At 38.1% G+C, this 12,528-nt stretch overlaps 2 protein-coding genes across 5 annotated transcripts in view; one reads left to right on the forward strand and one right to left on the reverse strand.

The window, feature by feature from the left end:
• Positions 1-8,135, reverse strand: part of LOC108097518 (palmitoyltransferase app) — a 30,674-nt gene extending 22,539 nt beyond the window's left edge. For all 4 annotated transcript variants that reach the window (XM_017199846.2, XM_017199845.2, XM_017199844.2 and 1 more), the window contains exon 1: positions 7,915-8,135. In XM_017199846.2, the coding sequence (XP_017055335.1) occupies positions 7,915-8,006 (92 nt within the window). In that variant the 5' untranslated portion in view covers positions 8,007-8,135. The remainder of the gene's footprint in view (positions 1-7,914) is intronic.
• Positions 8,136-10,140: 2,005 nt separating this feature from the next.
• On the forward strand, positions 10,141-12,390 carry LOC108097422 (B-cell CLL/lymphoma 7 protein family member A). Its single transcript, XM_017199689.2, is given in 3 exon segments — positions 10,141-10,676; positions 10,679-10,796; positions 11,528-12,390. Coding segments are annotated over 3 exon segments (465 nt in total). The 5' UTR covers positions 10,141-10,448; the 3' UTR covers positions 11,647-12,390.
• The last annotated feature ends 138 nt before the right edge of the window (positions 12,391-12,528 follow it).

Consider the following 12,528-nt stretch of genomic DNA (forward strand, 5'->3'; position numbering starts at 1 on the left):
AGCTCAAAGCGGTTGGCGTCATTGACATTGGCCAACAAAGGGTTAAAACAGGCATAATTACAAATGAGTAATTGTTAAAAGCAACGTTGGAAATTGAATTCAATCGATTTCCCTAAAGAAGAAAACGCTGAAAAAGAGACGACGAGAGCCATTTAGAAAGAGATGAAATGCACTTACTTTTTCTTGAGCTCTTTAAATTTACACTGTGACAAATCAACGTATTTATGTGGAATTTCACGTAACCATTCCAGACGACATTAGCAAGCTCTGCTTAAAATAAAGCTTCGCAAATTTGGTTTGATTCAAAGCTGTCAATTAAGACTGTTTGGCATTTCTCTCAAACTTTTCCTTTTTCTTGTCAAATAAAAAAACATCCCACATAAGTTGCTTGTCAACTTCTTCAGAAGTGAATAAAAATCCAACATGACTACATCAGATACAGACAGATTTAATATAGAAAGTTTTAAGTCCCAAAGAAATGTTTTCTCGTTGCAAAAGTTTATCTGCATTTTCCAATTATTCCGAAAACTTTTCTGTGCGTGTTTTTGCAGGTGTAGAGTTAAACATTTTGCCGGCCAAAGTTGAGGGTGGTATATGGCCAAGAACAACAACAATGGTGGCAATAACGAAATGGCATAACAACAAGAACAACTACAATTTCAAGCAGCATTCAAATGACACATACATATACAAAACCAGTGTCGCAGTAAGTTGGAATTTCGAGAATGTTTTTTGAAAGTAATTAAAAAGGTTCTTCGTTGAATTTTAACTAGGCTTTGGTGTGAGAATATTTAACTTAAAGCAAATATAGTTGTTACTGATTTTAACCGATGCATTTAAAAAAATCCCCCTTTAAATAAAACCCACTACGCCAGTGGTTGCAGCCACAGTTTGCAGGCGGCGTAAAAAATGGAAAACAGGAAGAGGGTGACGGTGGGCGGCAGGCGGCGTTCAAGGAGGCGTGGCAATGGCACCCGGCTCAGCTCACCTCGCTGAATCCGCTTTTTCTTCTAGTTTGGCAGCTTCTTCTTGGCCGTTTTGTACTTTTCCCCCCTTTTTTTCGCCTGCTTCTGACATTTGTTTGTGCTTAGTTTTGCTTTTTCCCTATAGTATTTTTCTTGCCACGGCTGCTTTTTTGCACATTGCTTTTTATGGCAATGGCCGGCGGATATTATCAACAACACAACTGCAGATGCTTTTGTTATTATTGTTATTATTATTTATCAGGGCGACGACGGCGTCAGAAATTTATTTTCATTAACAAGTTGGAGAGACAAAACAAAAAAATAAACCCCAAACCGAAAGCCATAACAAAAAGTAACTCGAGTCCGGTGGACTCGAAAGAGTAGTAAAAACGAAAATAAATCCAGTCATGTGTGGGAAATATTTCCAGGAACTCAAGTTGCCTCGACTTTTATTTGCCATTAATTTTCATCAAACCCCACTTGCTTTTCAGCCCAAAGCCATGATTAATCCAGTTCTAAAGATGTAATTGTGCAATTTGAAAATTCCATGAAATTATTAAATCAGCAACCAAGTTGTGATAAAGTATTATATGAAACTATTATTTTGCGTTGAGTTTTTTCAAGTATTTCAAAGTGTCTGAAAACGTTGACTCGATTAAACACTTGGTGGAGTGCCGAGAACGCATATATATTTCAGTTCATTATATTTGTCACAGTTGATTTAATTGAATTGAATCCAAGCAGTTGACTGACTCATTTTTTATGAAAAGGTAAAAGGTAGCCCTTAAAGTGATTATCAACGCGAAACTGTACACAAATGTTGGAGTGTGCGTTTAAGAGCACATCGAGGTTATTGAATATGTTATGGTACTAGTGGTATCGGGGTATTTATAACATATACATACGGTTGCTGTTGTGGGCAGCTGCGAAGGTTAAAAGACAAAATGTGTAAATGTACACTGGGAAAAACACTAAGGAAATTATTATTTATTCAAAGGTGATAAAAAGTCAGGTTATTCAAATCTGAAATCATAATTCAACCTTCTGCCATTTACATATCATTTATTTGGGTCACACCAGTGTGTGATATCCGATACTTTTATGCAAATAAATAATACAAACAGCCCGATCTAATGAATTATTCTCTCGGTGCAGATGTAAAACTGTGGGTGTTGCTCAGGTGCAGCACAGCTGCAATCAAGTTGGTATTTATGTATAATTTAGATCGCGTGGCAGCCACAAATTCGATTCAATTAGAAAACGCTCATCGAAAGCGACAAAGAGCTGGAAATCCATCAAACATGCGGGAAACGGGAGGGAAAATCAAAGAACCCAAGGCCATTCATTCAGCATCAAAGTCTGAGTGGGCGTGGCCGTGTGGGCGTAGCTGGCTCAGGTCACGACCTGTGAACAAGTACACACTCACACACTAACAAACACACACACACATACTGTTACACGTGCGCCAAAGCGAAATGGTTTTTGTTCGTGGAACATGATTAACATAAAATTAAACGATCCAAGGAAAGAGGCAATTGCGAGGACTCCCAGTAAATTGCTTTGAACCACCTGCCGTCGGGAAACTTCACTCCCCATTAATGTCATCCCCTCCACGATTTCCCAGAGCAAATGTGACTGTGCAAATTGGATGTCGAACTGCTCAGTGTGTTCATCAAGTAATTATCAATGTCAAAAATCCAGAAGGTGCGTTGCATACAAAAGAAAGAATATTTCTATTTTCTGAACCCATTTCTACATATATATGGTTTGGGTAATATTATGTGTAAGCAAGAGTTTTACGCAACATCTACGCTTTCTTCATCACAAGTGTCGCCTAATTGCTGACGAAAAGAAAAACTTTGTTTATTATAATTAGTGGACAAATACACACGCACATTCACACGAGTGTTCGAGTGTTTTGGGCTAAGAGACGAACCGAAAATCCCACAAGAAAAAAAAACAAAAGCAATACCTAATGAATATCTCAAGTGGATTCCAGTGAAAAAATACAGATGAACTAGAGAAAATGGTCAAATACACTGGGAAAATTGTACATAAAGCACAAAAGCCATGACGCAATATAAAATTAATATTCCTCAGCTAAAATACAGCTAAGATTAGATTAGGATCCTTGCAATTTACCACAAAAGTATTCCTTTTTCTGTGTTTTAGTTCAGTGTAGGAGACAGTAATAAGCAATAAGTAAAATGAATGAAGAAAATCAAACCCCGTCGACCGCTGGGACTAAGAAGAGGAAAACGTGTGCGGGAGAGCTCTACAAGTAAGCAAACTTGGAGCGAGAAAAAAATAAATGTAGTCCTTGAAATGCTTTTAACACAAATTACAAACAACATTTAATTGGGTCGAGTGGTGGGGTTTTCTACTCGGTGTGCAGAGCTTAACTTTGCTGACCGAAAGCGGTTACTTTGCTGCCATTCGCCTCTTATTTCTGTCCTTTCTGACTATACTATACTTTTTTTAAATACATATTCCGTGGGAGACTAAACCGAGTTTATCTCTTCTTCAACCGTTTCAACCATTTATTCCACTTTTCTCGTATTTTCCGCCACCTGCAAATTTCCTTTTGATGAAAGTTGTCAGAGCAACAAAACGGAAATTTAATTACGTGAAAATTGTTTAATTAAAGTCACTTTCGCTTGGCAAACACAGCCCCCCTTTTCAACGCTTTTTTCCAACCATTCTCCTATAATTATCTAGCTTCTTCATTATCTACTTCAGCTCGTGGCATTGAAAAATCTTGGCAGGGGTTTTAAGTAAAGAAATTGAAGTTACTTTCCAGTTAGATTTTCAATTACTAAATGATTAGATTAGATTTAGATTTTCGTTACTAAATGGATACTATTTATGTAAACGTTTTTGTGGAAAGGGAATATTATTTTAAGAGCATTTAAAAGTGAAATTAAATTCCTTCCTCGCTCAACCATAAATTTCTTTGAAATATTATATGTTAGTTTAGCCCATATTTTTCAGATTTAAATTCCATGCTAAACATGCCAAAAATCTTTTTGTTTCGTGTGTGAAACAGACAGATGAAGAGGTTTGAATTAGGGGGCGACGTGTGGAGCCCAGGCGCTTGAAAACTGAACGACAAAAACGAGCGCAAAGGCAAACAGAACAAGAAAGGAAGCTAGCTTCGGCAAGCCGAAGCTTATATACCCTTGCAGTCATCAAATATGTCGAACAAAACGCATAAAGGCTAGACAACATCGAATCTAAGACGATTTTTCTATTCATTTTCCATATTTTTGACTATAGATCATATGGGAGCTATACGATATAGGGGTCCGATTTTGATCAAATTTAATTCGTAATTCAAGAGTCGTAAGAAAACTCTATATTCCAAAAATCATACTTGTCTGATGAAAAACAACGATGTTATAATTTTATTTCCATTATTTCTATAAAGATTTTTCGATCTTTCCTATGGCAGCTATAAGATATAGATGACCGATTTTTATGAAACTTTTTTTCCAATATAAACGTTGTTAAAAAACTTGATATTCAAAAAATCATGCTCGTGGGATAAAAAACAACGATGTTATCAATTTATTTCCATTAATTCTATATATCATTTTCGTTCTCTCCTATGGCAGCTATATGATAGAGTTATCCGATTTTGATCAAATTTAATCCGAAATTCAATAACAGTTAGAAAACGCCATCTTGAAGAATTCAAGTCGATCTGATCAAAAACAACGGCGTGAGAATTTTTTATTTCATTCTCTCATATGGGAGCTATCCGATATAGTCGGCCGATCCGGCTCGTTCCGACTTATATACTGCGTGCAATAACTACACACCTTTTGGGAAAGTTTCATCAAGATAGCTTCAAAACTGAGAGACTAGTTTGCGCGGAAACGGACAGACGGACAGACGGACAGACGGACAGACGGACAGACGTACATGCATATTTGGATTCTGATCGTGATGCTGATCAAGAATATATATACTTTATGGGGTCTGAGGTGTCTCCTTCACTGCGTTGCAAACTTCTGACTGAAATTATAATACCCTTTTGCTCTGCAAGGGTATAAAAAGCGAACCAGCGAGGAATAATCATCACTTCTAGAATTTCAATGAGGGTGTGAGGGAGTGGGTGGCGTCAGTGGGTGGGAGTGGGCGGTGGTGGGGGTGGCACTCGGGTTGCGTGGGCGGCTAAAACTATTGTCCAAGCTGTTGTTGTGACGCAGTTGTGTTGCCGTAGTTTTTATCGTTGTTGCTTCGCTTTTTTGTTGTTTTTATTTTTTGTTGTTATGTAGCAACAGCAACAGTTTCGGTCTTGCTTTTTTATCCCCTGCCATGTTTTACTTAATTTTCTTTTTGTTCCCCGATTCGGTTTGTTTTGTCAAGCGTAGTTTTGTGTTCTGCCATGCTTTTTTTTTTTGGTGATAGTAACAAAGGCAACCTGTGGCATTGGGAGGAAAAATAAAAATATATACGTGTATATGTATATGAAAAGCGAGGCAAGCGAAAAGGGAAAACTAGCCATAATGAAATATATTCCGTAATTGGACTTTTGCCAAACCGACCCGAACCTCTTTATCCGAACTCCCTGCACCACTCCCCACATCGAATGACGTAGCTTACTAATCAAACAAAAGCTGAAAACTAGGAAGGTACACTGCGAAATGCCAATCTAAATCGTTCTAATTTAACCTAATAAATTTAACACCATTTAATATGACGGTTTAACGGATGCATGTTCTTAACCAATAATCAGAATATAAGTGCTCTCGAATAATGTTGTGTTTATACAGAAATCCCCGAATTTTCTCTATGTGTTGAAGCTGGCCTAAGCCTGTTTTTGAGCCTAGGCGATATTTAATACGCCTGCCGTGCACTCAAAACTCCAGATAACAACAAAGCACAAAGGGAGGGCATAATTAAATAAACAAATTCCCAAACTAGGCAACAGGGGAGGCAAACAAAGTGCAAAACTCAAGAGTCGCCGCAAGAGTCAAGTGAGAATGTGAAAGCGAGGGGCAAAGAGGGCGGCAAGAGGCGTGGCCCTTCTCCTGTAACTGAGAATTACTCAGCAGACTAAAACAAAGAGCCAGTCAGCACCAGCATAGATAACTGTAACAAAGGGAAACCCGAAAATGGCAAAACCAGAACAAAGGTAACAGAGAGGTGCACAGAAAGAAAAGGATTTACCACAATTAATTTTATTTATAAGATGTCTACTGTTTTTTCGCATATCTGGATTTAAATAATTGAATAAAAAACATTTCTAACCAACAAATATTTTGATTCAACTTATTAAACATTTCCATGTTTGCTAAAGTATTTTGAACACTTTCATTTTTGTGTGACAAAAAAAATGGATTAAAACAATAGGTGAAGATACAGGAGAACTCTGTGTCCTTCAGATAATCTTCGGAAAATGGTTTGCATTTGATGAAAAACGAGCAAATGCCAAGCGGAACAGTTGTAGCTGCAATTGACCACAAGAATTCGTCATTAAATGGACGCAGCTGGAAAAACGAGAGGGAAAACTGGGGAAAATTGTGTGGTTAAACGGAATGGAAGGCTGTGGGCCCAAGGAGGAGGTGAACTGGGATGTGAAACTGACTGCTTAATTGCTATTTTGGTTTCGTTTCATGTGCTAATTGTGCACATGCTATGCAAATTTGTTGCTCCCTTGGCCTTCTCGTCGCCTCCAAAAAAACTCACAAAAATGTTTACACCAAGTGAAATATCACGATGTGGCTGACAGTGAAATAACTCAATTTCGTATTTATGAATAATTTGGCATTTGCAAAGATAAAAGCCACAAGTTAATTAACATGAAAGGCAAATCAATTTCGGAGTTTATTATCCTGAAAATGTAATTTTAATTTGCTTGTCTTTTTTGTGTCTAAGACAAGCCATTTTTAAATATTCATGCATTAATTAAAATTCCGAAAGCATAGATATGGTTCTTTTTAAGCAGAAAAATAGACCTTGCTGTTATAAAATTAAAGGGTTTTTGACGGCATGTACGAAAAAATTTCGACAGTGCCGCCAGTTGCAATATATTTTTTCAATACAGCATTCGATTTTTCCCCTGGCATTTTGAAAACAAAATTTCTTTTTACGACCAAAATGCATGAAAACAATTTGCGAAAAAAGCTAAGAAAAACCACACAGAGCAACTGCAAATTGAGTGCCAAAAAGAGGGATGCGGGTGGAAAAATGGCGACTGAGAGATGACTAAGACAAGGAAAATTGAAGAAGGAAAGGCGGGGAAAAATGGAGGCAGACTGGATAAAAACGAGCTGATGTCCCACATATAATAATGCATTACGGCTCGTCGTTATAATCCACGAAAATGCGAGCAAAATAAATAAAGTGGCAGCAACAAAACTACAAAGAAGTGGGCGGCGGTGGGCGGAAAATTGGGTGGCGGGGGATGGGCGGACAAGCGAGTGGCAGACAAAGGCCGAAGGGTCGTCTTGGATTACGCTACTCCACTACGAAAGTGCGCGTGTGTGGCTACAGTAAATATTGCCTTAGGCACATCCAATATTCATGAACTTCTCGCGAACTCAACAAACTACATATAGTAGTTCCACTTACAGATTGCTCTAGTTTTATAACAACGAAATAATTTTTATTGCCTACATAACACATAAAAGTATAAAAATATGACTGCTTGATTAGTGGTTTCTGTATTCGGAAGTTTTTACTTCTGATGAAAACATAGAAATTTCTGACATTAACATCCTTGACATTGACATTGAATATTGTTGTAAGGTATGCCACATTGAAATAGGATTACATTTGGCGAATATATGACCTACAGAAGTGCAGGTTAGGGCTCGTATAACTTCATTTTTCCCATAACCAATACTTTTTTAAGAAGTCAAAATAATTTCACCATGAGGATGTCTTATAACTGTAATCTTATTATAAATGCAATTTGTTAATAATGTGAAAATCAACTTACGGATAAAAGAAGAAGAGAAATGTGGTTAAAAGCAGCACAATCCAGGCGAAAGTCGCAGGAATGTAGCGCGTTTTCACATCGCATTTGGGCATTTTCCTATTTTACTATTTGATGGTTCGCCTTCTTGTTGTTGTTGTTTCAGTTGCTAAGTTGTTGTTGCAGTCTCTCTTTATTGCTAATTTGTTGTTGTTGCTCTTGGCCAATGTTGCAACGGTTTTGCTGTTGTTGTTGTTGCAATGTCGTTGACCGTTTTGTTTTTTCTTGGCAATGAAATGCGTTATGTTGTTGTCGTTGATGATGTTGGTTGTTTGTTTTTGTTGCCGCTTAATGACGTTTCTTGGCTTGGCTTTCTCTCTCTCTCTGTGTTTTTGAAGGGGGTGGCGGAGAGTGGCGCGGGGGGTGGGGCAGAGAGAGAGGGGGCGGGAAACAAGCGAGACGAAGCGGCGACGCGTGAAACGGGATCGGCGACGGCGGCGTCGACGGCAACAGAGGCAGCGACGCCGGCAGCGCGGCTTTCAGATTCGCGGGAAACGGAAATTCGGGAAAATCGGGGAAAATTCAGCTTCGACTTTTCAAAGTTGTGGCTTTTGAAGCGGCTGCTGTTTTGAGAAATTAAAGAACATAGAAGAATTAGGCCCACATGTACAAAATAAATGTCACTTCAATATCACACAAAAAAAAAAGATTCACATTTTCCATTTCTTAAGACAACACCACCACCTAAAAACCCAAAACAAATTTTTGTTTAAATTGTATATGCTATTTTAAACCCAAAAAACGCTACCAATAATTTAATTTAATTAATTGGTTTTTACGTACAGAAACACATGGCAATACGTACTAGCGATGATAATTCAATTAAAAGATTTGTTTTTAAAAAATCTATGTTAGAATTTTCTTTTATAAATAAAATCATTTTTGTTTGTACCATATCAGCTATTTTAATAGAACTATTGGCTTTATTTATTCGAACTTTACCAAAAGTTACTTAACTTGATTTTTAAAATTTCTAAATTTAACACCCGCTTTTGATGTTTACTTTAGTTTAAATTCCATCCATTTGAGTTGTTTACTTTGTTTTAAATTTCTATAATTTATTCCAATTTGTTTGCGTTTCTCTCTCTTTCGGTCTTTTGGGCGAGAGAGCGATTCTTGTTTTCCGTTTTTCGCAAAAATCCTCTCGATCTGCTAGCCTATTTGCAGTAGTATAAGTCTAGATATTAGCACATGCAAACCGTTATGATTTTTATATCCACCCAAAAAAAAAAAGATCGTTAACATTCCCCTGTTTTTCATACAATTTTCATTTTCATGTGCGTTTTTCGTTAGGCTTTTTCGTTTTTCCCCACCTTTCTTCGTTCTCTTTTCCGCTGCTTCTTCCTCTGCCTTCTATCGCCCTCTCACTCGCTCTCTTTGCTTTTCACATATACCAACACACACACTCACACACACACGCACGCACGTTGTTGCTGCAACGTTTTTTTTTGTTTTTTATTTCGGCGTCGCCTGCAATTTCATTTTTTATTCTCACTCTCACTCGCACACACGGCACACTGTGGACATATAACTTGGCACTTTTCCGGTTTTGTGCGATTTTTCATTATTTTAATCGGCGGCAGGGCGTTCGGATTACGAAAAAATAAATAAAAAAAAAGCGGAGCGTACGCATAATTTCGTCGGGTCGGTAGCAGACAGTGTGGCCAGATGATGGATTGACCTCGCCGTCTATTGCTTCCTACCGTGAATTTGCTAAAATACTGAAATGTTCTATACCCTAAAATTGCCAAAAAAACGTTGGTTGGAACCTTGGATAGGCCTTTTTTCCATTGAATTTCAATGATTTTTGGCTGTTCTTTAACGGTTTTCCGAAAATAAATGTCAAATTATTCGGAAATTTATTTTTTGCAATTTTTGAAAGAGGTGCCTTATACCAAGTCAAAAAAAAAATGAATTTCTGAAAATTAGAAATCCTGTTAAGCGGCATCTAGCAAGCTAAGAAACCTTAAAAAAAACGTTTCCCTTTGATATACACTTTTCTATTAAGGTTATTTTAAAAAAGTAATGAAAAGGTTTAAAAAAATTTGTGGTGAAATAATTGCAACTTAATAACTTGTGTTAGAAAATATTATTTTTAAACATTTAATGTGAGCGGTCAATACTCTAAACTAAAAGTAACGGTCCTACTGTCTCCTTATCGATAGCGTGAGGCGTTTTTATCGGCTGTTCGATAGCACGAGACAAATCACATCACGCCTCAGAATATCGATTGTAAATTATTTTGTTGTAATATTCATTAGCAATTTTTGGCTTTAACTATTTACTGAACCAAATCGAGGCTGCAACACACTTGCATCAACAGTTCGCGGCATTAATTATCGCGTAAAAGACTAGGAGATTGGAGACCAATCGGACACCACTTGGAAACCGTGGAAAACTCTTAGCGGCTTTTCGCGAGACGCCGACTTAGGAAGAAGGAAAAGCGCGGAGAGCGGGGAGAGTAGTGAAAGGAACAGCAGCGCCAACGATCTACAAACATGTCGCGCAGCGTGCGGGCGGAAACACGGAGTCGTGCGAAGGATGACATCAAGCGGGTGATGCAGGCAGTGGACAAGGTACGCCACTGGGAAAAGAAGTGGGTGACCATTAGCGACACTACCATGAAGATCTACAAATGGGTGCCCATTGCCTCCGCCAGCGAGAAGAAGTCCAAGCTGGAGGCATCCCCTGGGTCAGCAGCCAACCGGCGACCGCCCACAATCAGTTCGGGGTCGCGCCTGTCGGCGGCAGCAAGAGCGACAAGGAGAACTCCCAGAAGGGCACGCCCACGCCGCCCCAAATCACGCCCAGCTACCAGGGACTCACCGCCGAGGACTCCAACACCTGTAAGAATGATGTCGGCACCCTTGGCGGTCGCCCATTCGCAGTTTTTATACGAAGAATTGGTCAAAGACCAAACATGTTTTCGAAACTATTAAATATAGGGTTCCCATTTCATAGAATTGGTCCAGATTCCTTAATTTGTATAATTTGGAATAGCTAGTCATAGTTGATCCTAAGCCTTAGGTAGAACTTTGTGACAGCCATTTATCAAAAATGCAGATATTGTGAATTATGCATAGTTTTTGTTCGATTATGGAGTCTTCATCATTTTGTGCCTTAAAAGACCTATGTAGATTCAGAAATAACGTTTGAATAAAATAATTCAAAGGACTCCTAGGATTACTAACTTCAATTTACGCTACACCGTTTTTTAAGTTTTTTTACGACTCCATTTGTATACATATTTTTAAGATCAAATTACTCTGCTTATGCTCTTTGGGGTAACCCAAAGCGTTGTATCAAGAAGTAGTCGAATTTCGACACTAACATTTCTAAGGTTATAAGTTCTAGAAACCTGAACCACACTATTATTTATTGACACTTCTTCAGAAAAACCACTTGGCTAAGTATATTTTTAGGCCCTGTTCTGTGTTTATGTGTTTACTCTGTCTTATTCGTGTCAAATTTCTGATTTGCTGGCTAAAAAGTGTTATTGCAGAAGGGATCTGTTTATAATCATCTTTTTTTTTAACAAACTAAATAAACAAACTCTTACTGACCTTTTTTCCCGCAGGTTTCTCCGTCGTATCCGACAGCCAGGGTGCTGACTTTGTGTCGAGTATGCCCTTCTCCGAGGACTCGAACTCGCAGGGCAGCGATGGACCGGTGAAGCGGCTGAAGACGAGCGACTAGCCAAACATTCGCAGCCACAGCACCTACAGCAGCAGCAGCAACTAACTAAGAGCCCTAGTTAAGTTAGATAAGCACCGTCAGCCGGATATCGATAATAACAAGATCGCACTGATGAAGATGAAGATGAAGACGAAAACGAGAGTATCTGCCTCAGCCCAAGACTTAAGCAATTCTCCTGCTCTAGCAGATTAGGACCGGCAGCTGTGCCGCCACAAGCCTCATTATTCAATCATCATCTAAGCGGCGGCAGCTGCGGGTCGATAGGTCCATAGGTATAAGTTCAAAGGTAACCACTTATTTATTAGCACAGCATTCAAATCAGTTCTGAACGAACCTGAAAAGGATTTGTAGTGTTGTGTCAGAGATTTAAGAAAAAGCAGCCAGTCTGAGTGTTTGTAAATCATGTAAAGTTTTTAACTTTCACTTTCTATTCGATCTGACAAAATGTAGTAAATAAATAAGTGTACTAATTATAAAACATTTTTTTTTTAACACTTGTGTCAGGTTAGTTTAGAAATTTTTTTCCCCCACTAAATTGACTCGAAAACGATTTGACTTAATAGTTTTCCAAAAGTAGCTTGACCACGCCGATTTTAAAAGTTTTTCTACACATTCAGTGAATGTAACCGACTTGGTCGAAACTTTTAAAAACGAATGCTGGTAGATGCTAGTTTTGGAAAACATTTATGAAATCTAAACCGAACTAAAATAGAACCATCGATAGATACACAAAGATAATGCAAAGAATAGCACTTACCAATAGGAATCTGAAATTAATTAAGACAGCCCCATAATTCTTGATGAATGTATACTTAATTTTGACTTGTGTTTTTTACATTTTTTATGATTTTTCTTTATTGAATGTTTTAGTTTTCTTCATCT

Source organism: Drosophila ficusphila, unplaced genomic scaffold (genome assembly GCF_018152265.1).
Source record: "Drosophila ficusphila isolate 14025-0441.05 unplaced genomic scaffold, ASM1815226v1 contig_197, whole genome shotgun sequence".
NCBI lineage: Eukaryota > Metazoa > Arthropoda > Insecta > Diptera > Drosophilidae > Drosophila > Drosophila ficusphila.